This window comes from Danaus plexippus, chromosome Z, assembly GCF_018135715.1.
Source record: "Danaus plexippus chromosome Z, MEX_DaPlex, whole genome shotgun sequence".
NCBI classification, from domain to species: Eukaryota; Metazoa; Arthropoda; class Insecta; order Lepidoptera; family Nymphalidae; genus Danaus; species Danaus plexippus.
The window spans coordinates 14,828,338-14,853,612 of record NC_083559.1 but is presented as its reverse complement, the minus strand read 5'-3'; the positions used below and the strand labels follow the sequence as shown (position 1 = coordinate 14,853,612).

General features: G+C 35.5%; 1 protein-coding gene across 1 annotated transcript in view; it reads left to right on the top strand.

Moving 5' to 3' along the window:
- LOC116777231 (nucleoporin 88) overlaps positions 1–25,275 on the top strand; it is a 65,697-nt gene that overhangs the window by 39,827 nt on the left and 595 nt on the right. The window contains exons 2-14 of the mRNA XM_032670654.2: positions 3,836–4,005; positions 19,889–20,002; positions 20,211–20,420; positions 20,843–21,011; positions 21,673–21,792; positions 22,013–22,112; positions 22,244–22,397; positions 22,479–22,578; positions 22,651–22,758; positions 23,161–23,298; positions 23,632–23,720; positions 23,965–24,121; positions 24,222–24,310. Coding sequence (XP_032526545.2) covers positions 3,836–4,005; positions 19,889–20,002; positions 20,211–20,420; positions 20,843–21,011; positions 21,673–21,792; positions 22,013–22,112; positions 22,244–22,397; positions 22,479–22,578; positions 22,651–22,758; positions 23,161–23,298; positions 23,632–23,720; positions 23,965–24,121; positions 24,222–24,310 — 1,718 coding nt within the window. The remainder of the gene's footprint in view (positions 1–3,835; positions 4,006–19,888; positions 20,003–20,210; positions 20,421–20,842; positions 21,012–21,672; positions 21,793–22,012; positions 22,113–22,243; positions 22,398–22,478; positions 22,579–22,650; positions 22,759–23,160; positions 23,299–23,631; positions 23,721–23,964; positions 24,122–24,221; positions 24,311–25,275) is intronic.

Here is a 25,275-nt window from a genome sequence, read left to right as displayed (position 1 = left end):
AATATTTAGTTGAAAACGTTGTTCAAATAAGTTCAGTTCGCGTTATATTTAATAAAGCATAATTATCACAAAAAATTAATTGAATCCCAGCTAAAGTTGCGAATGAAGATCCGAGTAAAGAAATGATGTTAATTACTGTCCGAGATAACTATTATAAAAATACTTGAATATATCGCAAGATTATATCAAAGACCGGCCAGCATCGCTTCGTGCTTTAAATTTTACAATATGATTTATTGCCACTGAAAATTTTCCGTTTAAAGCATAATGAACGGCACTTTTAATAAATAAAACGGCTTATTCAGAAGGAACCGGTACCAGTGACCGAAGCATCTGATAGCTGACTTGACACCATGCCAACGACACAAGCATCCCTCCTCATATGTTCTCATGCATATAACCAGTGGATATTAAACGTGAACGAAGCTATACCAGAACAAACATCACATATATATTCAACTTTAAAAAGCAACTAAACAAAGTATATATAAATATTTGTTGCTCAGAGCAAGTAACACCGTTATCCCTCAATAATTCCTATACGGCCGTATCTAACTTTTCATTTCATTTTCCAAACTTTTAATCTCAAAGTGCCCGTGAAAGAAAAATGGAAGCGTTAAGAAAATCGCCAGAGCCACCTATTATCAACTCCGGCAACTCACATAATTTTTATACCGACTCGAAATTGTACGGTTCGAGCTCAGAGGAATATGAGATGAAGCGGATGCACGCAGAATCCATTTTCGTTATATAAAAGGCTGGCGCTTACGCCGCAACGTCCGAGACGGATTGTTACAGAAGAGTCATAAAAAGTAAGATATTAATGTATCGCGGGAGGCATTAGACGGTCTCTGGATCGATTTCTGTGCATAAAAAATGCTAATGGCCCGTGAGAGGGTACATCGCGCTCGGCTTGGTGATTTATGTGAGGAGTTTGGCCAACTATTCGCGTACCGATGTCATCTGAGGTGCTTAGACAGGTGGTGGGCTGACGCGAAAATGGAAGCCGCTAGCTACTTTGATGTTGAAAGCGATCTTAAATATTAATGTATAGCCAACTTGAAACGAGAACCATTAGGTGGACCAATGCTATTCATAGTTTTTGTCAGAATATATTTTTTTGTCGTTCATTCATATTGGTGGTTCAGTGGTTCCGATGTGTGGGATGCTGTGAATTTCATAAAAATCACGTCAATATGTTCCTCGGCGTCCTCATTACATAACAATATAAGTAATGCTCTCTATAACATTGAATTCTTTTGCTAATAGATTTGTTTTTAAAGGTCGTGTTTTCAAATTATATTGAAGCCACGATTAGTCCTGAGTCGGTTGTTTAAAGACGCCTCTAAATTTTAATAGCAAATCGTTCGAAGATTTCAACACATATAAAAACACACGAGAATCAATGTTGATGACAAGACTAGACTATTAATTACTTAGTAAACGGTTTTTGTATTCAAATTATACTTTGAATAATTTATGGTTGTTTTAATTTTATGTTAAACAGGGATTTTGCGGTTTTATTATGATTTAGTAGCTAAATAATTCTTTCTAACAAGTAATACGAAACACATAATTCCAATAATGGCTTTCGAAGTGTAAGAGAATTTGTGACTCCTAACGCCATCTAGAAGCGAGTAGCGTAAACGTCTCTCATTTTCACTTCGTGCTTGAGATAAACGAATGTCGGAACGTTTCCATCAAGTAAAATATCTTTTATTATTTTGGTTTTATCATTATGAAACTTCAGCATATATGAATTTCTTATAATTTTTAATGAATACGATATATGACTTTATTGACACTCGTTTGATCATTGTCTATTCAAAAGCTTTGCGAAGGATACATTTAGTCACTTCCCTAGTGAAATCTTTATTTACAGTGTAATAGAAAACTGCTCGCGGCGTTTCACCTTTATTTTCTCAGCTCGATGACATAAAATTTTGTATGCATTTTGTCGGGAAACATAAAACGATATCAAAGTTTTATTTAAAACAGCATCACGATACTGTGACGATGACGAACACAACTCAAACGAATACACGAACAAAATGTAGCATCTAAAATCTAGGAGAAAAATATAATTTAAACACGACCGCTAATCTTTGCACACAGCGTCTCCGGTCACGTATTCCAAAATGACATAAAAAAATATCTGTCCCGGGCACCGATCGCGATACATACGCCAGGGGAATATTTTAATTCTTATTATTATTAAATATGCCCAAATTATCCACCCTTAAATGGGCCGCCTTGTGGAAGGCTTAGCTATGTACGTGCATCTACAGTGTTAGCCCCCCCCCCTAGCCCTCATTTCGCCCACTCAAAAAACCCCAGCCTTAATTTTTATGACTTGTTTGCATATTTAATTCCGTCACTGCCCGATATTATGAACATCGATTGTATTTTATGCGACCCCCATTTTATATTATTCCGTGTGTACAAAATTTTTAATTTTAATCCCAACAAAATACTTGGACATTCTGATCACGCATATCCATTCGTTATGTCCACTTTTGCTTTTACAAAAAAAAAAAAAAAAAATGTAATAAATTTATTAAATTAATTTTACATTCTCATTTTAATGAAACAACGCTTACGTTTAAATGTGTTTCATTTTATAGTCGAAGCCTTAGCGCAGATAAGGATTTAGATTTAAAGGTCGTCCTACTATTTATAGCGTTTGTGTTTTTTTTTTGCCTCCCATTTCACAATAACAGTTAATTAAGTCAGTATTCAAAATTGGATTATTGTTAATTTAATAAGCAGAATATATAAAAACGAGAGAACAAAAGAATCTGTTTATTAGAAGATATACAAATCAATAGCAAACATTATTAATTTGAAACCCCCTTCCGCACCGACTGGAACCTTGGCTGGGGATTTTACGACCACAGAGAATTAGGAAGGGTTAACTCACTTCGATTCTTTCCTATAATCACTGACTAATGCAGTGTCCTTTTATTATACCCACCTTCGTTTTCGGCGTGTCATTTAGTTAATTTAGATTTCTATAAATGTTTGTGAAGGCTTTTCTCGTTCGTAAATGTCTAGTGTTTCAAGCGTTTTAACTGTGAGTTAATTAGGCGATTCGCACTAAGCTTGATGTCCTAGGATTTCCCAGACAGCCCCTCAACGTCTTAAACGACGAGGTGATGCTCAGCATTTCACAGTCCATGATCAAGACAACTTTTTCAATTTCCTCGCTAGCCACCATCAAACGATAAGCGATTATACATAAGAGGAAGCGAGCCGCGCCATTGTAATGAGGAAAGTAAAAAAAAGGCACCAAGCGGAGCAGCGGCTCCTTTTTGTACTTTTTATTGATTAAAAAACTTTCTTAATGACATTTCTACGTCGAGATAGTTCCGTGATGATGGAAGCGCAAATATAAAACGCGGACGGATAATGTCTTTAAAATTTATACGCGATAGTTTTCCATACCAATCATACCTCGACTCGTATACTTATTTAATATAACGTTATGTTTAGCTGTAAACCAATATTAAAATTAATTTGAGATAGGCTTTTACTTGTCGCAATTAAAATCTGAATGACGGTTAAGTAGCAGTTTAGTTGGACATGATTCTATGGATACATAACAAGGAATAATTTCTCATATCATTTACTAAAAAGCGTCATAAAATTTCTTAATTGACGATTGTCTTTAGTTTTGTTATTTCATATTGAGACCGATATCTGTCTGTGAAGACATGAAAGGTCACCTGTGTGTCAGATTTATCGACTTTTACAATGATACATCGTGTAACGTACATATGCTATAACTGTGTGTAGTGCTGGGAAACCATGAGTGTGAAAGTCGGGGATCTTTCAGAAACTCCACCTGGTGTCGCCGCCAGCGTTCTCAGTGGAACGCCTCACCAGCAGCGCGTGTGGGAGCCGACTCTGTTTATGGGGATCGAGAGGAGTGATGGTGCTAGAACTACCTTCAAGGTGGAGCCGTGGTGGGCTTTTCGATTCCGGCAGCAAAACTATTCTGTGCAAGTGAGTGATATGAAGTCATATTTACATAATTTTAACGTAATACATGCGAAAAGCTAAAGGTTCCCGTTTTAGCATTTATTCCCCAGATTCAATTTATACTAAGACATGAAAGACGAACATGTTGAAAAGTAAATATTATCTTCACTAGTGCCATTTTAAATTCCTTTTAACGTTTCACGAGTCTATGTAATGGGGATGCATTAGTGAGCTGTTATATGTTATAAAAAGTAGATACAGGAGCTTCGTGCATCAGAAAGGGCCACTGCGGCTACTAAACAAAGCACCCAGCGCCTAATAACCTCCGATAAGTTTAAAGTTGGCACGTAAGCACCATATACTTTATATTATCACGGTAAATTTCGAAACCTATTAAGCGGCTCGATGCGACTATAATGTTAGCCCGAGGCAGCGATTATATCAGAGAGCTAACAATGCTTAGACACGACTGAGTATTATTGAAAAGTAACTGCTATCCGCTATCTTAACGATGTTATCCAAGTTATGACTGTATCAGACAGTATATACACTTTGTTCTATATATAACAATCAGTTTATGATTGAGTTAGGATTTATGTACGACAAAGACAACGAACTTGTTTAAAATGATCGTAAGTTTGTTCGTTAGAACATCATAATGTTCATAACTCGATTGTAATGACTTGATCTTTTCGGAAATTTATAAAATATATCATTAAAGGGACTGTATTAGGGACTAATTGATACAGAATCCACCGAAATATTTCTCGTCAAGTGTCTATAAAGCAAAAATCTGTATTTCAAGTCACTCTTTTGTGCATGTTATCTTCGGATTTGCATATTTCGGCAGTAAAATTAATTTGAAGATTTGCCCGCATCCACTTTAACGGGGAGATCCGAGGGGTTTCGGTTTTCTGCATTCGAATCGGGATATATAGATTGTGTACATCTTGGTTTTGATGGCCCTTTTGATTTTATTAGGAGACCGCCGGGGATTTTGCATTGAATTTGTTTATACAAAACACCGTCTTTGTACACTTATTGAGCTCGGTTTTTTCTGTCAAATTCAGATCTCGAAAAATTACGTGAATGATGGCCTTTATAAATTCTTATCTACATCTTAAGCTTTATGTTACGTCAGAGAAATATATATATATATATATATTTATATATATATATATAAATGTATCTGTGATAGAAGCGATATTTGCTAACGATTGAGTCAAACTCTTTGTATTATCGCTTCGTAATAACCAAATAAAGGTCTAAGTATAAGATGAAGAAATTAGCATATGATCCGTTAGACTAATTCGAGCCATAAACGTTAAATCAAAACGTTAATTTTATATTCTCTTTATATCATGCGACACGATTTCCCTCCTAAAGTGCTGAATATTAAAAATCTTGTCTATGAAAATGTGAAAATTTGATGTGAATAATAATTATGACCTTCGATTTCGTTAAAATATTTTTTTTTATAAAAATCATACGACGACGTTGATTAACTATACAGGACGATTACGACACGATATATCGTATGTCGTAAAAATGCAGACAGACTTATGATAATAGCCGTTAAAAGCACACAACACCGTTCCGCCCGTTCGAAATAATCCTTACAACTAATATTAGCAATAAACAGCCCTTCCACACTAATTATGCTAAGATGTTTTGGCTAAAGTTACCGTCTGAGGGGATTTCGGATCTTGACAGTGCATTACGGGACTTAAGTCTCGGATTTGTTTTTTTTTTTAATAACAGTTTCATTATCTTACACCATCTCAGTTCCAGTACATTAACGATAGTTCCACAACAAATTAGCTAAGTCTTGAACCTGTTTTGCATATAACTTCAAGTAAAGATAGTAAAAATGAGATTGTTTAGAACAGGAAGTCGTAATGTTCATGCTCAAAGCTAACAAATTCTACATTATAGCTAAACGCTACATTTATTAGCCGGCTGCATTATGTTAGCCGGCTATAATAAACTTTGATAAGTCACCTTATCGCCGCCCTTGCAGGCCGATCTACAGCAAATACGAATTTCATATTTGCATATGTTTAGAATTGTTAACTTCATTATATTATCTTGAATAATAATCATCTTATAACATTTATATATACATATATATGTAACGAAATATTTTTTCAGCATATTTTTGACAAATTCCCGAAATTCAGTGTAGCAAAATCTGTATTAACCTAAATCATATCCTTCAGTAAAATAACTTCAACATGAACAAATACAATCTTTTATTATTTTTACATAAACTAGTTATATTTATATAACTTAAAATTACATACGTGTAACTGAATTTATATACTATCTGCTTTACATATAGCTGTTTAGTATACATTTATTACCGCTCTCGCCGTTGTAAGGGTAATGTAATTTTTTTAATCGTGAATTATATTGCTCCTAGGCTTTTTATTTCCGATTGTGTAACATCTTGTTTAAACCACACACGTCTTAGAGAGTCCAAAGCAAGTAATTAAATGTCCATATTGTCGCAGACGGACCTCAAACAGCATCCGATCCTCTTCAAACAACAGATCCGCGCGGGAATTGAACCCACGCCTTTCCTAACAACGTCCACAATATGTTTACACTCGATTCTAAAGAATTGTATTGTTTGTAACATAATTGTGTTTTTATTTTGTTCTACTTAAATTAATTATGGGTTTCGTGTTATAAAGAGTTATTATTTTACAATCCCAACAAAGCTGAAACTTCCCGACCGTAGCCTTATTGAGAACAATATCTTTTTAAACAACACATTTTCATTCAAGTTATATAAATTATATGAATTTATTATTATCAACCGAGAGCCAAACATTCGTCTGACCGAAGTCACCGTTCAAAGGGCACATCAAAGAGGACACGACAAAACAAACACTTGCCCTGAGATCAATAGATATATTCCCATAATCCTTTGACCGCCTCCACTAACACAGTAAACCGAATGATCCTGTAAGACTCAATTACGGCTAACCCTGATTTACCCACGACCGATCCAATTTGTAAACGGTACCCGATCGGAGAAAACTATCAGCCGACGGCTGCAATCCAATTTGTTTCTAATCCTAACAAAAATTGGGTCCAATATGCCGTCTTCCTCCACCTTAACCTTCGCAACCGATATTGCCTAGTCATTCGAGTGATGACCACGGTGTGACTCCCTGATATGGGACATTCGACTCAATGTCTATAATATTAAGGCCTCTTAGTGTGATTCCATCTGAACCGCAATTATAGGCCACAAACTATTTTATCTTACACCCATGCGACAACACTAATCTGATTACAATCTATTGGAATTGAATACGAAGTTGTAAGTCGTATATGGTATTGTCACGGTCGCCTTCGGTCTAATAGTTTGAGAAACAAATAATGGTTTATTTTATTTACATATTTAACATTATTATAATTGGCTTTAATGTTCTGAGGCTTCAATATACGCGTTGTTGGATAAAACGAGTCAAATTTATAAATCCTCTGTTAAGGTTAACCATTAATTAACCTTAAACGAACGTTCTAAATCAGGTCTCAATCGGAATTGATGGGTGGCCGCGTGGTTCGGCTTCCTTAAACCAATTTTCAGTTTAATCCGCAGCCTTGCACCCCATGCGGGTAGACAAATTGACTCGTGATATTTTTGGGACTGATTTGGAGCAATGTTTTCAGTAAGACATGTTAGAAACTGCCAATTAATGTTTGATATTTGGAAAAGTTTAAAGCTTTATATTTATAACTAAACTCGGACAACAATTTTGTTGTTTAAAATAAATTAATTACAGAATTTTGTATAAATGTCCCAAGAAAGTTACTAAGAATAAAATCCCCAAAGATTCAATAAGTAGGTCATTAATGCAATATATATGTAATAATTATAAAATAAAAAGCCAAAAAAAAATCACTTTCAATAATATTTAAACTGTTATCTCTGACATGACGTTCTCTCGGCTAATATTAATAGTTGACACTAAGATAAGTGCCTTTAATCCTGATCTCAATATCGGTACACGTCCAAACGGTCAACGTGCAAACAAGACGGTTTGTTCAGGCCGTTTGACCGTAGTTGATTCAACAAACATTGTTGCTGCGAATTAAGACGTGAGATTATCACTTAAGTTTAGCGAGATGTGATCGGAACTTGCCTGAATATATATAAAGTGAGAGGCGAAGAATAAGAAGGGGAGTTCTTGTTGTACAAACATTAGTTGTAGACTGTTCGCGAAACGAAGGAAGTTTAATTTTATTGTTATTCGAGTCTAGTATGAACCACTGCCGGTGTATGGAAAGTGAATTTCCCACGGTCCTCTACTGCACTAATCGCCCCCGTATCTCGCCGATTCATGGTAAGATCACACAAAAAGTCGTCTTTTATCCCTTTACCTTGGGGAGCAACCCTTAAACCGCCGGACTGCGTTACCGGTATCGATGGCAAATTGGGGTTGGCAATTCTTATAAGGCTTAAGGGATTCTAAGATGCTTGTAAGAGGGTCTTTTTATTGGATCCCGATTTTTTTGTAGATTCTATCAATGTCCCCCTGTTACACTTGTTGAATTCTTTACACAACCTAATAAGTCGAATGCTACGAACCCAATCGGTGCGAACAATTAAACCCACGTACATATTTTACGAAGAATGCTGCTCATTAAAATAATTGTATTTTCACATAATTGGAATTTTCAAATTAACTTCCCGAACAATGCATCCGTTATGAACGTCAGTAATTTATGCGATTATATATATTTTGCTTATTTTATTCGAACTGTTATAATGGCGACGCATTTAATTGCGGCTCAGGCATCGGATAAAATAACGTAAATATAAAATTAAAACTTCACCAATGAAATTTCACAGGTGGTTTCGTTGAGCAATTAACGATCCCGCAATCCGGCGGTTTAATTCCGAACGAACGTCCGGCTAAACGAAAAACAGGAGCTCTCCAACCGAAAGGGAATGCGATGAAAAAGGCCCGATGTCCACACACACTTGAGGAGCAGCAATGAAATTACAAGCGGTCGCTGACGCCGGCCGTAATATCATTCCAAGCGAGTCTTGAAAACGAAATTAAATTTTGCATGAAATGAAACAAAATACAAAGAAAGTGGACGGACAAAGGGCGAGTGTTGTGTGGAAGTGCCGGGTCGCGGTTAGTTAGCGAGCGGCGGACTTATCGCACTCCTGGCACTGTGTAATTCATTACTAATCACATTACCGTCTGTGCGTTTGTTTAACTCGTCCCCCGCTTCACTAGTAATATAAGATGGAATGTTATTAAAGTCTGCATTCGTTCTCCTACAGCGGCGTGCATATAAAATAATATTCCCGGGAAAAACTCTTGCAAAACAAACACATGTTTGATGTAAAATGTGATTTGAATAACAGAAACCCCGCGGTTGCTCCTGTGCGTATATTGAGTATTAATCAAGGCGCACATCATTAATGAGGGCATTATATCATCGGGCAATCGTAATGAGGTACACACTAGAGCACCCAAAAGTCCGGTGTATTAATATTATCGCATATCCGGCCGGCAGAGGTCGCTGGGAGAATTTTTAATGGCACGCTTTAATTATTTTGGTCTGCGAGGGAACCACTAAGTTCCATTCACATTAGAGAATTCATTTTTGTTCGCGGAGGCGCCTGCCGGTTGAATTATTAAGGGCAGTGCCGAAAACTGAAAATTGCCGGATCACTGTATTCCGGCACGTATGTGAGCCGTATCTACATTATGAAGGGACCTAATTATCTGACGGACGTGAAGCCTCCTTAATAATGGACGACGCGACGCCAGCCGACCGATTCCTCTGATCTTTTGAGTTTAGTGACCATTCATTAGTGTATATCAAGTCGTTTGTACCTACATAGCGTAACGCGACTTCAACACGATACACATACATCCAATCATTTCATATTGAAATCGTCCTATCATGTGAACTATGTTCCTGATTTTACAATACTATAACATCCATCGAGATACAAATCACTTGTTCCATTCGTTTCTCAACGGTGACAGCAGTAAAGCTAGTTATCCATAAAAATATATTAATTCACAGTAAACATTGAAACAATTCTAGAATATATCTAAAAAGCGTATATTTTATCGAAGTTTCCATTATATAAACGGTTTAATTCTTCACTCAATTCGGAAACAGATGCAGTGGTGCGCTTCATGAATATGCATGTAGGAATCTAGCTTTGTTAGATGAATAATATTCACAGCGTCTATTGAAAAACGTGTGTGAGAATTCGCTATTGTAATATCTACTGTTACGGGGAAATTAATTAATGTGAGTACATGTTTGTTTTTTATTATTTTTTTTTTTTTCATTAAATTTTTCTATACCTCACTCTGTATAAACAGATGCGACATTTCAATATCCAATTGAATTTATCCTGCCACGGCATTGTATAAAGTGTGTTTTGTTTTGTTATCAATTAATTATGTGTTTTAAATACGTTTTGCATCTTAGAAGCTTGTTGCTTGAACAGCTTAGCTTTATAGTGTGACTTGCAAGCTGTGTTTGTTTTGGATACAGCTCTGTGTCAAGCGCTCACAAATCTGTTATCGCATTTGCTGTTTCTTCACACGGATCTATTTAAACACCTTACAGCCTAACTCAAAACTGCTAGTTTTTCGAAGATTTAATCGTACGAATATTTTATATGAAAACGCTAAACAAACAAACATATTTTTTAAACAGTGAACAACGTTTTCGGAATCGGTTAAATGTAGATATTCCACACTTCACTCTCTAAACTATTCATGAGAGTCTTAACCTCACGATGAAGTGCTGGCCACCTGACCTCAACAACTCGGCGTTCGAATGGACCGCTTTGTTCAGAGGTACGATCTATTTATTTTTTGCCACTATTAGTATATTGTTTATTGTATAATTTAAATAGACTGAATGCATTTTAATCGTCCGACTGTGTTTACTCTTCGGTTTCTTAATAAACAATTCATCCAAAAGAGCTTCTTCAGTCGGACTGAGCAATAGTGACGCGTTAATAAAAATTTTAGCTATACAAAATTGAAGGCATACTCTTGCTTCAGACGTGATCTTAATGCATATTTAACGACATCAGGGTCCGGTCTTCAAATGATATGTAAACTCGCACGTGAAAATCAATTCCATAGCTGCGGAGCTGTTATTAACATATTTTTGCGATGCCTCGTGTTTTATCAAAGGGTTTACACTCAAAAATACGACACATGCTCTCATTAACTTTGGATCACATAAGAAGCTACTCCGAATACTAATTGTCCCAAAGAGTTATAAATACAGACAGTGTAAGCAACACGCGGCTTACAACGGATCCTTGTTATATGACTTAATTTTATTTTTTTATACTTTTTATCATATAAAATAAGTTAAACGTTTTGTTTCTCTTTTCCTGTTTAACAATATTTACGTAATTGAACAATTTCATATGAAATTTCTTGAAGAAATACGAGGATTATTTATTCAATAGTAAATTCAGTATGGCATCGAAACTAACAAGTTCACTGTGGTGATTATAAATAAGACAAAATTTATCACATTCTATGAGTTATGGCGAATCTGTCTGATTATTCTATATCATTCGAAAGCTGGGGTGGCGAGGGGATGCTATGGTGTTAATTATACGATTTTCTTTGAAATAACTTAATAAATATTGGATAAGGTTCACCCTCACCGGCCCTTTAATGAACCCATATACCTTTTGGATGAATAAAGTCAATCGTTAGGAACACACTGATGCTAGTCAGTGTTCATAGTTTGAAATTATACGCGCTATATTTTGGTCTAAATATAATTAGAATATGTTTATGTTTTTGTATGAAACATCACGTTGGTTATATTAAATAGAAATTTCAAATAGAATAATTAAAATAGATATAACAATAATAAATCCGGTATAAAGTCCCTGTTCTTATATATCAAAACAGATAAGTAAACTCCCCCAGTCTATTAAGGTGAAAATTAAGATTTTGATTGCACCCTGCCCTTGATTGATCGGAATTATTTATTCCTACCCACCCCTTATAAATTTCGCAGCTAATTATTAAGTTTAATCTCATTATACATTCACATCGACGTTATAAGGAAAGTTAATATTATTCTGTTTTGTAATGTAAGTTAAAAGTATGTTGGAATGGATAGATCGAACTGAATCTAATCCGAGTCCAGCCTCGCGTCCTGTTTGAGTGACAGTGTCCCGCGACGTGTTATTAGCCCTTATCTACATCTTGTCACTCCTGTTACAATCATTCATTGTTTTGCGAACTCATCATACGAAGGGGGCGAATCCGAATCGACATCTCGCGTAAGAGCTTGTAAAAACTCCATATAACTCGACAATATAATATTTACGGATACGTTTATGTAATCTCCACTCTATGTTGTTGTGATAAGGCCCCGCCTGTTGTTTTCCGTTGTATTGGTAATTGCTGAAAAATAGAAGTACGGGTTAGGTGGTTGAATTATTTAGATGGTAATCGTGCGTCTGTATACTGATCGTTTGTCTCATCGGAATCGGAAAACACGTCATCCGTCTCTATTTGATGGGTAACATGTGAGAGGGATGGATGTACATGATTCTGGTGTGTCGTTTTGTGTAATATTTAAAGTTGATGCCGGGGGGGTTGCGAATGGTTCTGTGTAATGTTCATTCTGCGGTCGGCATCTCATTCTTTATCCTTTTGTACCTGAGAATATTAAGGAATAATAGAACCGCAACGAATGTCAGAAGAGAAAAAAAGCAAACATTGCGGAATTCCGCTAAATAATTAAACTTTTTGTAACATTGACACGTTAATTAATAGATAGTTGAATCTAGAATTATCTACGTCCTACACTGAATGTCAATTAGTTCGAAGCCACCATCCGACTGGGTAAATCTCACGCGAGGAGCTTAAAACTAATACATTTGGGCGGCGATGGGGGTTGGGGGGGGGTCGTCGGAGGTCGTTTGGGGGTTAGGGGGGGTTCTGGCGTTAATTATTCACATTTTAATTTACGTCGCCTCCCCTCTGGCCAGTGGAGTCGGAAAAATGTCTTAAAATCGACGGACACCTACGAAAGAATATACGTTCGGTTGTTCTGAAATTTTGATCTCTATGTCATATGTGATTTAGATAACTTTTCAATTATAACAAATACATGAATGATTTTAAAGTAACGCTTATTCTTATTTTAATGCACATTCCGTTTGTTAAAAATATTGTTATTCCAGCATAATGTATACGGGGGATGTCTTTTTTTATTTATTTATATTAAAAATGTTTGTTAAAAATTACATCCATTTGTGAGCGAGAGCGTAAGTGATGTTATATTGATCACTGCCTCGGGATTGTCGATTTAAACGAGGAAAAAATGGTGGCTTCCCACATCGGGATGCTGTTAATTATTAATTGGAAGATCACGGATGCTGTGTGAACTGAATGAGGCACGAATTTAATTATATAGAAACTTTTTTTTTTACTTAATATCAGCGTTACGAATTATAATATAATATATTGAGACACCGTTATTAATATTAAACATGAAAAAATATTTTTAATAACCTATTAGTTTTATTTTTCGGACCTAAAAAAGCAATATATGTGACAATAAAAATATTTATATATATATATATGTATGTAATATTTAAATATACATATCTCTTCAATATATCTAGATCATTGGGAGGGTAGAAAAATATGTTGTTACCGACACAAGTCGTAAAGTCGACCCGCTGAAGTCAATTTGCAAGTAGATATTTTATTCGGATACGCCTGATTTGACTCGTTCTGTTTTATATAAAGGGAAAATTTTCTTCTGTTATTACACATTTCTATGAAACAATCTCACAATAAATGAACTTTTAACTTGTATAACGTCCAGGTAAGAACGTATTGTACGAATAATTATTAGCAATACAAAATGTATTTTGATTGCAATATTTATCATCGGTATATTTTTTGATTCTATCTAAGCTTCACATTATAAGAAAACCAACAAACGGAAATAACGGACTCATGTTATAAAAGTGGAGAGTTAGTCAAAAAGTCGAGTACAGGCAAGAAGTCTGTAACTTTGTATGTTGAAGTGGTTTCAATGCAGGGAAGGTGTAGGGTAGTTCTCAAAATACATCAATCGGTTACAAATGTATCATTTTGCATCCATAAATAATAGCATATAATATTATGTGGTATCGTAAATCTATGGACGGTAAGTGCTTAACAATCATGTGAGTGCAGACTAAATGATTGCCTCTCAAATTTATTATATACATATATATGTCTGTATGTGTGTTTGTGTGTGTGTGTGCAACTGTATTTAGTTTTGGATGCCAATCTATTACAACCCTCGAGACGATTGCGCGCACACACGCAAATATATCATTTATTCATATAATTATTATCCTGTGATCACAATAAATGTCAACACCTTCATAGTATTCATTGAACATGTATATGTGATTATAAAATAAGAATTCCTACACGCGAAGAGTCTTCGAAGTTGTAACTACCGAAATATTGTTATTCGGTTTCAAAAACCGATTTTCTCGTCTCACTTTTGTGCATATCATACCGATTTAATTAAGATTTTTTGCAGCCCATACGATTATTGTATATTGATCAAAATATTGTACATATATGTAACGATTAGTCTTAATCTATGAGCTGTCAATATGCTGGTGAATATTGTACTAGAAAGCCAATCAGCGCAAACAAGAGCCACATAACAGACGTCAAAAGGTACTTACTAATGTGGGATTATCTATTTGTTCTTATGAAAGAAAGAAGGATGTCGTTATTGCCAGTGAAGGTATGCTTCAAGTGAGTTAAGACGCGCGTTTAACTTATCATTTATGTATTGATACAGTAACATTCAAAGGGGAATTGAAGAATTGAAAGTATTAATGAATTTTAAAATTTTTATCATGAGCAAATTATATTCCTTACTAAGCAGTTCCTTATTTCTGGATTATGTTTTAACGGAAATAGCAAATGATAACTGAGTGTTATCAATGTCTCTATACAAATTAAATTGTGTGTTTTCATTATGACGTCCATCCACACCTCGCGGATATTCACAATAAAATATATACCGAAAAAAGTCCATACATTTTTCATTTTCATTAAACACTGTCCGAATATTATCGCCACTTCACAATTCATAATGTTTGATTGCACATCGTACATCAAGAGCGCCTTTATTGGCGTTAGAAAAAAAAATGTACCGACCAATCGCCGGACGGGCATTGTCCTGTTCAAATAATCGTAAATTCCGAACGGACAAAATATAATAAATTGCCGATGAGATCTGCGCTAACACTTCAGCAAAAATATGCGAAGCTCCGCCGTTTTACTGGGAGACCGTATCGCACGGCAACAGAGTCGATAATAGCGTGACAATTAAAAAACATATCGCAAGACACTAACATTCTCTCTATATTTGCGCAGTGTACCCTTTGTTGTCGGCTTTTTTTCGGTTGTTTCCGCGTAGAGGCTGATAGAACACGTTTTCAAATCATTAAACAGTTTGGACCGCCACCGCGGTCGGGAAAAAGAAAGGTTTTAAAAATGAGAACAGGAAAAAAATCGCTGCTCGAGCCGAGGTGATTGTAGCCGGCGTAATGTATTACAGCGACCGAACTTTTTGAGAATTTGTATACGTGGGAAAATTATAGGAATGCGTCCGATATAATGGCATAAATGACAATATTATTTAACAATTTTGTTTTATGATAGCTGGTGTTATCTACGAGGATAATTTTGTCTTAACATCAGCTTTTCTTTTGTTAATCGATATACAGAGCTACATAAAAATCTACTTTGTGACAGATGCTGTGCAATTTCCTTAAGGTTCCTCTCCGATAAACCATAATATATATGAACCAAAAAAATTTAATCTGTGACGTTGAGCTGCAATAGTTAACAAGCCGAGTATCAAGAACGCTGGACTCAGTACATCGAACAACGATCGGTCCCAGCAGATGTAGAAATTGATAATGCTTTTAAAATTCGCGTTGGAATCTCATACGTGTATATCAAATGTCTAAATGATACGAAATGCAAACGAATGACATTAGTCGGTTATGATTTCGGGGAGAGTTTGTACAGAAGTTACGCCCTGCGTATTAATAATGTTCATGTCATGTAACGTAAAACGCATCTCCAAAGCAAATGAGCAAATTAACAATATTAAGAGTCCGATCCGCCCCCATAGAAAGTTTCCTCATAATAACAGTTGTAAGTAATGTTTATGTTACAAAACATACAACTCGTCGCGTAAATATTAAAATATGAACTGGTCAAATGCAAATATTAATTTATTTCTATACATCATATTAAAATGACGTGTTATTAGTTTATAAGGAATTTTTATATCTAAATTATAATTAGTGATATTTTTTTAAATACTTTTTTTTTAATATTCAAACGATTTAAATATATTTATAGTTCGTCCCAACTGGACTTACCTTTGATGATTTATTTCTTAAGGTTTAAAAAAGCATAAATTATGAGTAAGACAATATAATGTCACTAGTATACAATACTATCTCCCGATGTCCGTACATAAATTGTCAACCTAAAGCCATAAAACTTTCGCACCATTAATTCTTTCCCGAGGTTATTACGATTCATATTTTAAAAAAAAATCGCTTTCCTATATGCAAAGTAGACCCCGAAGGATCTATACGGATCCGAATGATATAAAATATTGGGGTATTATTTTTATTTTTTTTCATCGTTTTATCGGTCTGCGGGATTTCGGTTCCATTAAACTTTTTTCGAATTTTATTATACGGAAGATATTGTTCTTGTTCAGTTGTTTAATGGCATGTATCGGTAGCCCCCGGCTAAGTTATAGAGGATGCTAATTGGGTTATACGTCCGTCCGAGTTCGTGTAACCGAAGAGTATTTTGTTCTTTGCTATTTACCAAATTGATATAATTAAGTTAATAACAATCCAGATGATAAATACTTCCAAAGAAAAAATATGACTGTTCCGATCTCCGACAATCGGGAACATCAATCAACAGCAGACGCCGCCGAGGAACGCTCTCTTCGGCACTGTATAGAACGATCTCAGATTGCCACAATCAATTTTCATTTGCTTATAAAAAATAATAATAAAAAAAAAAAGGAAAAAATTGAAAGCAATTTTTAATCGCGGAAGAACCGCATAGAATGCCTAGCAGTCAGCCGCAGACAAATCGACTATAATTAATGACAACGTAAGGTTTTTACGCACCGATGCCGATAAAGGAAGGGACAGGGCAAAACAAAACGTGGTGTCGAACGAAAGAAGAATTTATCATCTAGACGGCAGCGACATTCGGTGCGACCGCCAATGTCCATTTGGATAATGCCCAACGCGATTAAAAATATAAAAATACCCCCACCGGGGGGGACGGCGGTGCGGAGGGGTGAGGGTGGTTTGACGGAGGACACCGTGCCGAGGACACAAAAGGATTATAAATGAGAAGGAATTTTAGATAATATTTGTACGTTGGATGTGGATTGTAATGCTGGCAGAGATCGGCCGGCGCTACCTCGCGCCCCCCTCCCGTCCGCTCCCCCCTCCTGCCTCCTCCCCACACGACCGACGGCTCCCGTTCCCAGTCTCCGCCGAACCCCCCCCTGCCGTTCCCTTCCTCACCGAGGGCGCCTTCCGCGATCCTCACCTAATGAGTGTTTGTATCAATTTGTTAGTATTGTATTTGAATATTTTTGTGCGTTCGTTACGATTTTAATCCCCAGCGGTCATGACGGTCGGGTTCGATGTTTTTTGTTTTAATATTTCACAGACCGTGCATTATTATTTTTAATATATATTATATATATACCTCGGTCGTTTGATGTAGCAGTCGGATCGTCTCGATTTATTAAATGAGTTTTGTACTTTTACGGTATCCGGTAAGCGATCGCATATATAGCAGCGTCTCAACCTCGTTGGAAACATTCAAGACCGAAGCGAACTTTTGCAACTCAGCGCTTCGGATATGTGTTACTATGTAATTAGAATGATAATTTTTTTTTGCAATAACCGTACGCTTCAGGTATATCTTTTCGTAATAAAAGAAAACAGACAACCGTAATTGAATAGAAATGTTTGAATACATTTATAAGTCGGCCGTGCGTTAACACCGTGGCATGTGTAACGATGATAGCGGCCAGGGTCCGAGATAAACGTGGAAAAATAGAATTCATCTTCATAATTAATACATTAAAATAATCATTATTTTTCTTTATTATATATATTTTCTTTTGTAAAAAAAAAAGAAAAAAAACGCCGCCCGAATCAGAATGAGCGCGAGAAAAGAATAACAGTGGAGCGACACCGCGGCCGCCACGTGTTTTCAATTCATTATCTCGAAAACAAAAATTTCATTAGCCCCGAGATTTCCTTTTTAAATTTAATTATTCATATTTAAATTAAACAAAATATAATAGAGGTCCGCGCTGAGTAAAAAAGCGGCTTTATCGTATCATATTTTATTAACCGAATTTATAATTCTACGCCGATTTGGGGCGGCAGCGGGGCGGGGGCTGTGTCGGCGCGGTGCTCTCCACCGAAATATTTATGAATGCAGAGCAGAAAAATCCACAATAATATTTCAGGGTGGACCCGTCGGTCTTTACTTACCCTCTCTGATCTATTTAAAAAAGAGCTCCGGAAGTACAAAGGCGCACCGGCTCGTAAAAAAAACTGGACACGTATAGAGGTTACCCGCGTTACCCGTGTTACCCGCTGTACCCGCGCCCGCCCGGCTTTGTCTGATTCTTATTTTTTTTTAACCGAATCGGAACCTTTCCCGGGCATTTTTATCGGTTTTTGTTCCGGAGACACTCGACCCCTATTTGTACGGCGTTTGTTCTAATGTGAGCTCGTTTGTTATTTCATTTTTTCAACAGTAAAAAGTAGTGACCCAACCCTTTGGTATGCAAAAATGTAGTGATTTACGTTCCCAGATGCTGCCTTGCTTTTTCTCGTTCGCTTCTTTATACGCGTTGTTGTCTAATTGCTTTGTCTTTTGATGTTTAGGAGATTTTTGTTAAAACATCTAATAACAAATAGGTGGTCATAAAAAAAAATCTATTAAATTAAATTAAGATCAGTTTAATTATCTGAACTTATTTCTTAATTGTATAGTGCGGATTAATAAAATATTAAATTTAACATTGAAAACTTTGCTCCATCATAGCCAGGTGCTGTACCTTTTGTTACGGTAAAACGAATATCATATGCGAAAAAATAATTAGCGTGCCTTAATAATAATTAATGATATATCAAAGTATCTCGTAGATAATTATTAATACTGTCCGTTCGACGTGATCCAGTCTAAACAATATGTACATCGCCATGCAGACCGCTCGATTACCTTAGACCGCAGCGTGTAAAATAAATATATATTAAAAAAAAAAAACAACAAAATGGCCGCCGCAATCACATTATCGCGGCGACCTAAGGGCGAGACCACGAATACTTTCCCGGTATTTATCACGGGATATAATGGATGGATCCCGGAGTTTTTTATACCGATAATGGGCGCTGCGTTTATACCACCTGGTTTCAACCGTTTGACCGCAGACATTGTCCTTTAGCGTCTATGTTTTTTAATTGTTTTACGTATTACATATAATTAGTAAAACGGATTTTAACTATACCGTTTTATTAGTAATAATTTTTTTTTTTTTTCTATACAACTTTCCGTTATAGTTTCGAACGCGTAGTCTATCTTTCATATGAAACAAATACATTGATATTATTTTTAATTATATTATAGAAAAAAATGTATACTTAATTTTATTTATTGAGACGGATAAATTAAGAAATCAAAATGAGTACAGTAATGCATCTATTATATGTATGCGAGTTTTATCATATATGATTTTTATACGACCGTACTCTTTTCAGGAGTTCGACTGTAGACGAGAGGTTCCTGTACTCTCAAGGCGAGATACACAGAGTACACTGGCATCCGAAATCTCTCTCCCACATATTGGTGCTGGTCTCGGACAACACGATGAGGTACGAACACAGATTGCTTTCATACTCCGCACTCACAAATTATACTATATCATAATACTTTTTACGCTTATGTCCACTTCTGAATTAATTCGTTATACTTACAATGCTATACAACGATTAATAATTCTTTGTTTATTTTCAATTAAATACAAATATGAATATAGTTGGAAATGAAATGATTGTTTGGCCTGTGCAATATTTTTTTCAGACTGTACAACATAGCACTGAAGACTGGACCGAAATTGGTGAAAATCTTCACAATCGGACCCAAGCCGGCGGGAGCGTTGGGTCAGACTGTGTTGGATAGTTTAGGAGATACAGCGATAGACTTCACACCTACACCAGACAACGAATATCTGTTGATACTCAGCGGTAACGGTGACGTGTACATGCTGCAGTGCGAGTTGGATATGAAAAAGTAAGTTGGTACATTTTAAACACTATCCTAATATATATAAGGGATAATTTCGCTTAAGTCTTATATGTTTATTTACAATAAATACTTTGTTACGAATAAATTTTAACTGAAAACATGTCAATAAACATGACAGATTGATATTTTTACTCAATTTATCTGTTATCTCAACTACTTGATATATATGATTTGTAATTTTCGTAGTTTTAAATACACCTAAATAAATTAATTGGACAAACACTTTATTTCTGAAGAAGGGTAGTCGTACATTCAGAGGTCGAACTAAAAAGGTTCAGTGCTGCCATCTAGCTAAGCTTAGCCACACATATATCATAATCATATACATTTCAGTATATTCAAGACGGGTTTTATTGAAACCAAAAAATATCTGGGTGATAGTAATCAATACTAAATGATTGTTTCAGTACCATAACAGCTAAATTGAGGGGTCCCCTGGCGATGTACCCCCCAGCTGATGATAATTACGGCTCCGAGTCCTGCTCCATAACGGCTGTGGGGTCAGCGAAGACCCCAACGCTGGTTATCATAGCCAGTGCTTCAGCAACCCTGTACCATTGCCTTCTATTGCCAAACGTGAGTACTAGCAATTAAAGAGAACGTCCTCCAAACTGACCGAGGCCAGTATTTATAGTTTTCGAATAGAAATCGTTACTGAAATCTTGCCACAAAATTACAATACTCGAGTATTATAGTAAAAACAAATTCTAAGGATTATAGTACATGTATTATAATTTATAAGGCCCTTGTGACATAGCTGCTGTTTAAAAGTTTTGGGCGCCTTCCTTTCACCGAGTATTTATGATATAATAATCTTATATCTCGCGCCCGGACTCTGCTATGTCCTAGGAAAGGTTTTTTCTTATGTATTAATAAAACGCCAGAAGACTGTTCCCCTTATACGTAACGCTACATCTATTAAAGCCGTAATTCAATTGTTTCTCTATCTATATTTATTTAAACGAGTAAATATAAAATTATAAGACAACTTAAGAAAATATACGATATATGAACTATAATGTATCTGAAATCTCTGATCGGGACATAATTTTCTAAGTGGAGACTATAAAATTTGCATAATTTTATCGAAAATCGTTCATCCGTAGCAAAACAACAAACAGACATATTTCTGAACTATATAAAACTATTTGAGGATCTATCGCTCTTCTCTCGACAGCCCCGGGCTGTGACTCTATTTGGAGTTATAAATCGTATTTTTATAATTTTTAAAAATCAGTCCACAGACAAAGAAGAGGACGACGGCTTCGCACTCTACGTCCTAGAGTCGGTCGAGTTGAATCTCGTGCAGAACAGCGACACCCACAACAGCAGCATATATCCAGTGCATTTATATCCGGTCAGTGGACTATCCAAATATGTATATTGCATCAAATTATGTATATACTAATATATCAAGAAAAAAAAATCATATAAATATACCTACTATATACTGAAAGGAAATCCTAGATACAAGTGTCTGAAGTCCATTAAAATTAATACAGAACGAATATCACACGTAAACGTAACAATTTAAATTTTAACCGTTAAATTTTTATTTTTTTTCGATCTACCCTCAGTCCGGCCGCGGTTCGTATGTGTGTGTTCACGATAGCGGGGTCCATTCTGTGTTACTACCAGCGGCTAACGTCCTGCATGAATACGCTTCAGCTCGCGAAGGTCAGTCACCCTCAATCAATATAATAAATAACAAAAATATTAAAACTCCACTCACACATGTATAATTAATCCGAATCTATGGAGTTATTTGCACCTATATAATTGTACGTCATATCCGGTTATATAAACAGATGAGATGGAATCGGTACTTCAGCTAATGTATAAGGAGCCGAGCAAAGCACGTCATCTCATATGCGGTAGCAATCCGCCTGTTGGGGTGACCTTCACAGAACCGCCCCTCCAGACGATCATCATATTATGCCAGGAAGGTGAACTCTTGACCAGGTAATATTTCTCTTTTGTTAAATAGATAGATATTTCAGCATAGATAATCAAAGTCACACACATACGAAATTACGATTTCAGAACCGTAGATCCCTTCGACCTAGAGGAACATCTCTATAAGGAGGTACAATTGAAAAACCCGGCTCTAGAACAAGACGATATCAACGCTATACTAAAAGAGGTATATATATATATATTGTATTAACTTTATTTATATATATATATATATTTATATTATTTAATTATATTTCAGAAACAGAAGATAACTTTCAGTCACATAATACACGAGGTTCTCCAACGTAATTCATCACAGCCGATTTTGAAGTTACAATCCGCTCCAAGGACCAAGCAGTGTTTAGAGGTTATATATATATAATATTTTTCATCCACATTGCTCGTCGAGTTGAAGGTAGTAACGGAAATTTAAAGAATATAATTCAAAAAAATTAATCGAATTACATGCTGGTTAAATATATGAGCATGGTGGCTCAGTTGACCATGCATTTGGGTAGCAACGTCCCAGAGGATGCACGTTCGAATCCAGCTCTGGACCATTCACGGTCTGAGATATTTTTTCAGTATATTCGCAGAACGGAAATTCCATTTTTTTTTATACTCATTTTAAAAAAATATATATTTTCTTTATAAATATTATAGACAGTAACGGTAGTATATTCTTTATAGTGGTAGGTCAAATTAAAACACAGAGAATAAAAAAAAAAAATCTTTATTCTGTATATATATATAAATATTTACTTTTCAGTTACTCACCCAAGCGACTGTGAGACTCGGCAGCGAATATATGGATAAACAGAAACGCGCTTGTGACGTCATCACTAGGAAGATGGCCGCCCTCAGCGCCCTCTCAAGGCAACACAAGGAATGGCTACGGGAGCTACAGGTGTGTGTGTGTGTGACAGAGACAGATATAACATTAATGGAGGGTAGCCGTTAAATCTTAACAATTGTATATACTTAAATGTTTTTGTGTGTGTGTGTGTAGGAAGAGAAGGGGATATAGATGATTATATATTTGAATGTATAAACTAGAGCAAAACCAGCTTCTGAGTAGTTGCACCTTCCACGTTAGTTAGTTTTCGCTCGGTCCATCCATTTGTTGGATTGTGAAATAAACAGTAAAGGTTGGGAATGAAAAGCCAAAAGAGTATGACGTCATAACACACACACATATATATATACACACTTGTGTAATTTTATTTTATATCTCTCCCAGAAAGAAATTGAAGATGTTAAACTCACGTCAGTGGTGTTGAAGGAGAAGCGTGCGTTGGCGGAAAAGCATCAAGAAGATATAAAGTACAGGTGAGAAGTTATTGAATCATGTGAGAATAAATAGTAGTGAGTTCTCAGAACGACCTAATAAACAAACTAATCGGATTTGACGAGGAATCAACTGAACTAGACTAAACTCAATAAATAACCCATTAACTGACAACAGAACTCATTTACTATTGTAAAGGAGTGTTATTTGCTATCATATAGAATATAATGGTGAGGTTACTTAACCAATTTTTTGCTATAATTTTTTCGTATAATATATTTCTAGATGTTCTATGGTGTCCCGAGCTTTGCGAGCTGGCTCCGGACAATCGGAAGACGAGAGAAGACAGCTGAAAGAGCTGGAAGAAGTTAGAGTGCGGACACAGCAGCTGCGAGGACAGCTGGAAGATACCAGAAGCCTGGTCCGGAGTAGAGGAATACAGGTCTGATCAGAAAAGTTAAATAAAATTACTACGGAGCCAGTTTAATTACAATCATATGCTTTTAACAGTTCCCATGTATTATATATATGTATTTTTATAGATAAGGAATTGGCAAGAAGATTATATGAAGAAGAACACGGTTCTGGGTAAATCTCACAGTGACAGCATCACATCTATACTGCAGCAACAGTGAGTACATGTGATAGAGAGACAAATATCATGAAATACAAGTTACTATATATATTAAATAGCTATTGATAAGTTTTTTGGTTCACGCTGTCATTTGAACTCGTATTTAGTATATTGCAAGAGTTCAGTCGATACTGAACCTTCAAAGTGATGAGAACTGTGAAACGTTACTTCCGTATCCTTAAAAAAAAATATCATAAAAATATTGATCAAGAAAGAAAGATGGAATTGGGTTATGAAAACAAAAAAATTGTCGATTTCTTTATATTTATTTCGAAACATTAAAATCAATTATATTTATACTTAATTGATGCGAAAAACTTAAAAAAAAAATTCAATTAATTATTAACGATTAAAAATTGATAGAATCTTTAAAATAGCCACGTGACTAAGAACGCGTCACCATTGGTCGCCATGCTTATGACGTCACAATGTTAAAGGAATTTGAAGAGAGTAGTGTCAACAGCTTCTCGTGGAAATATCCGAAATTTTGTGTAAAAAATTCATAATATTAAGTAATTCAATTTAGTCATATGTGATAAAGGATTTATTAAAGCTAAGTAGGATAATATACCTCATGTGGATATATTTTAAATTATTCAGATAATTCTTTTTAATGCTATGACTTTAAACTTACGATTTGAAGTTTATAGTAAATAAAAATTAATATTGAATTCTATTTATTCCATTTATTCGTTAACATAAATAACTGTTGATTGCTTTGTTATTATAAAATACTTACATCAAAATGATCTTCACAACAAAAAAAATATGCTGTTTTGGTATTAGATCGTCGCGCTGCTGGGAACCATTGCTTACACGTTTAACATCTCGAGGAACATTTAAAAATATTTTTTCGGAGGCTGTTTTTTAGTATTCGTAGCAAGCACGATAACTGTTAAGGTTCGACATTTTTAATATATTTATCGATATATTGAAGATAATCGGGAGATATTATCGGTTAA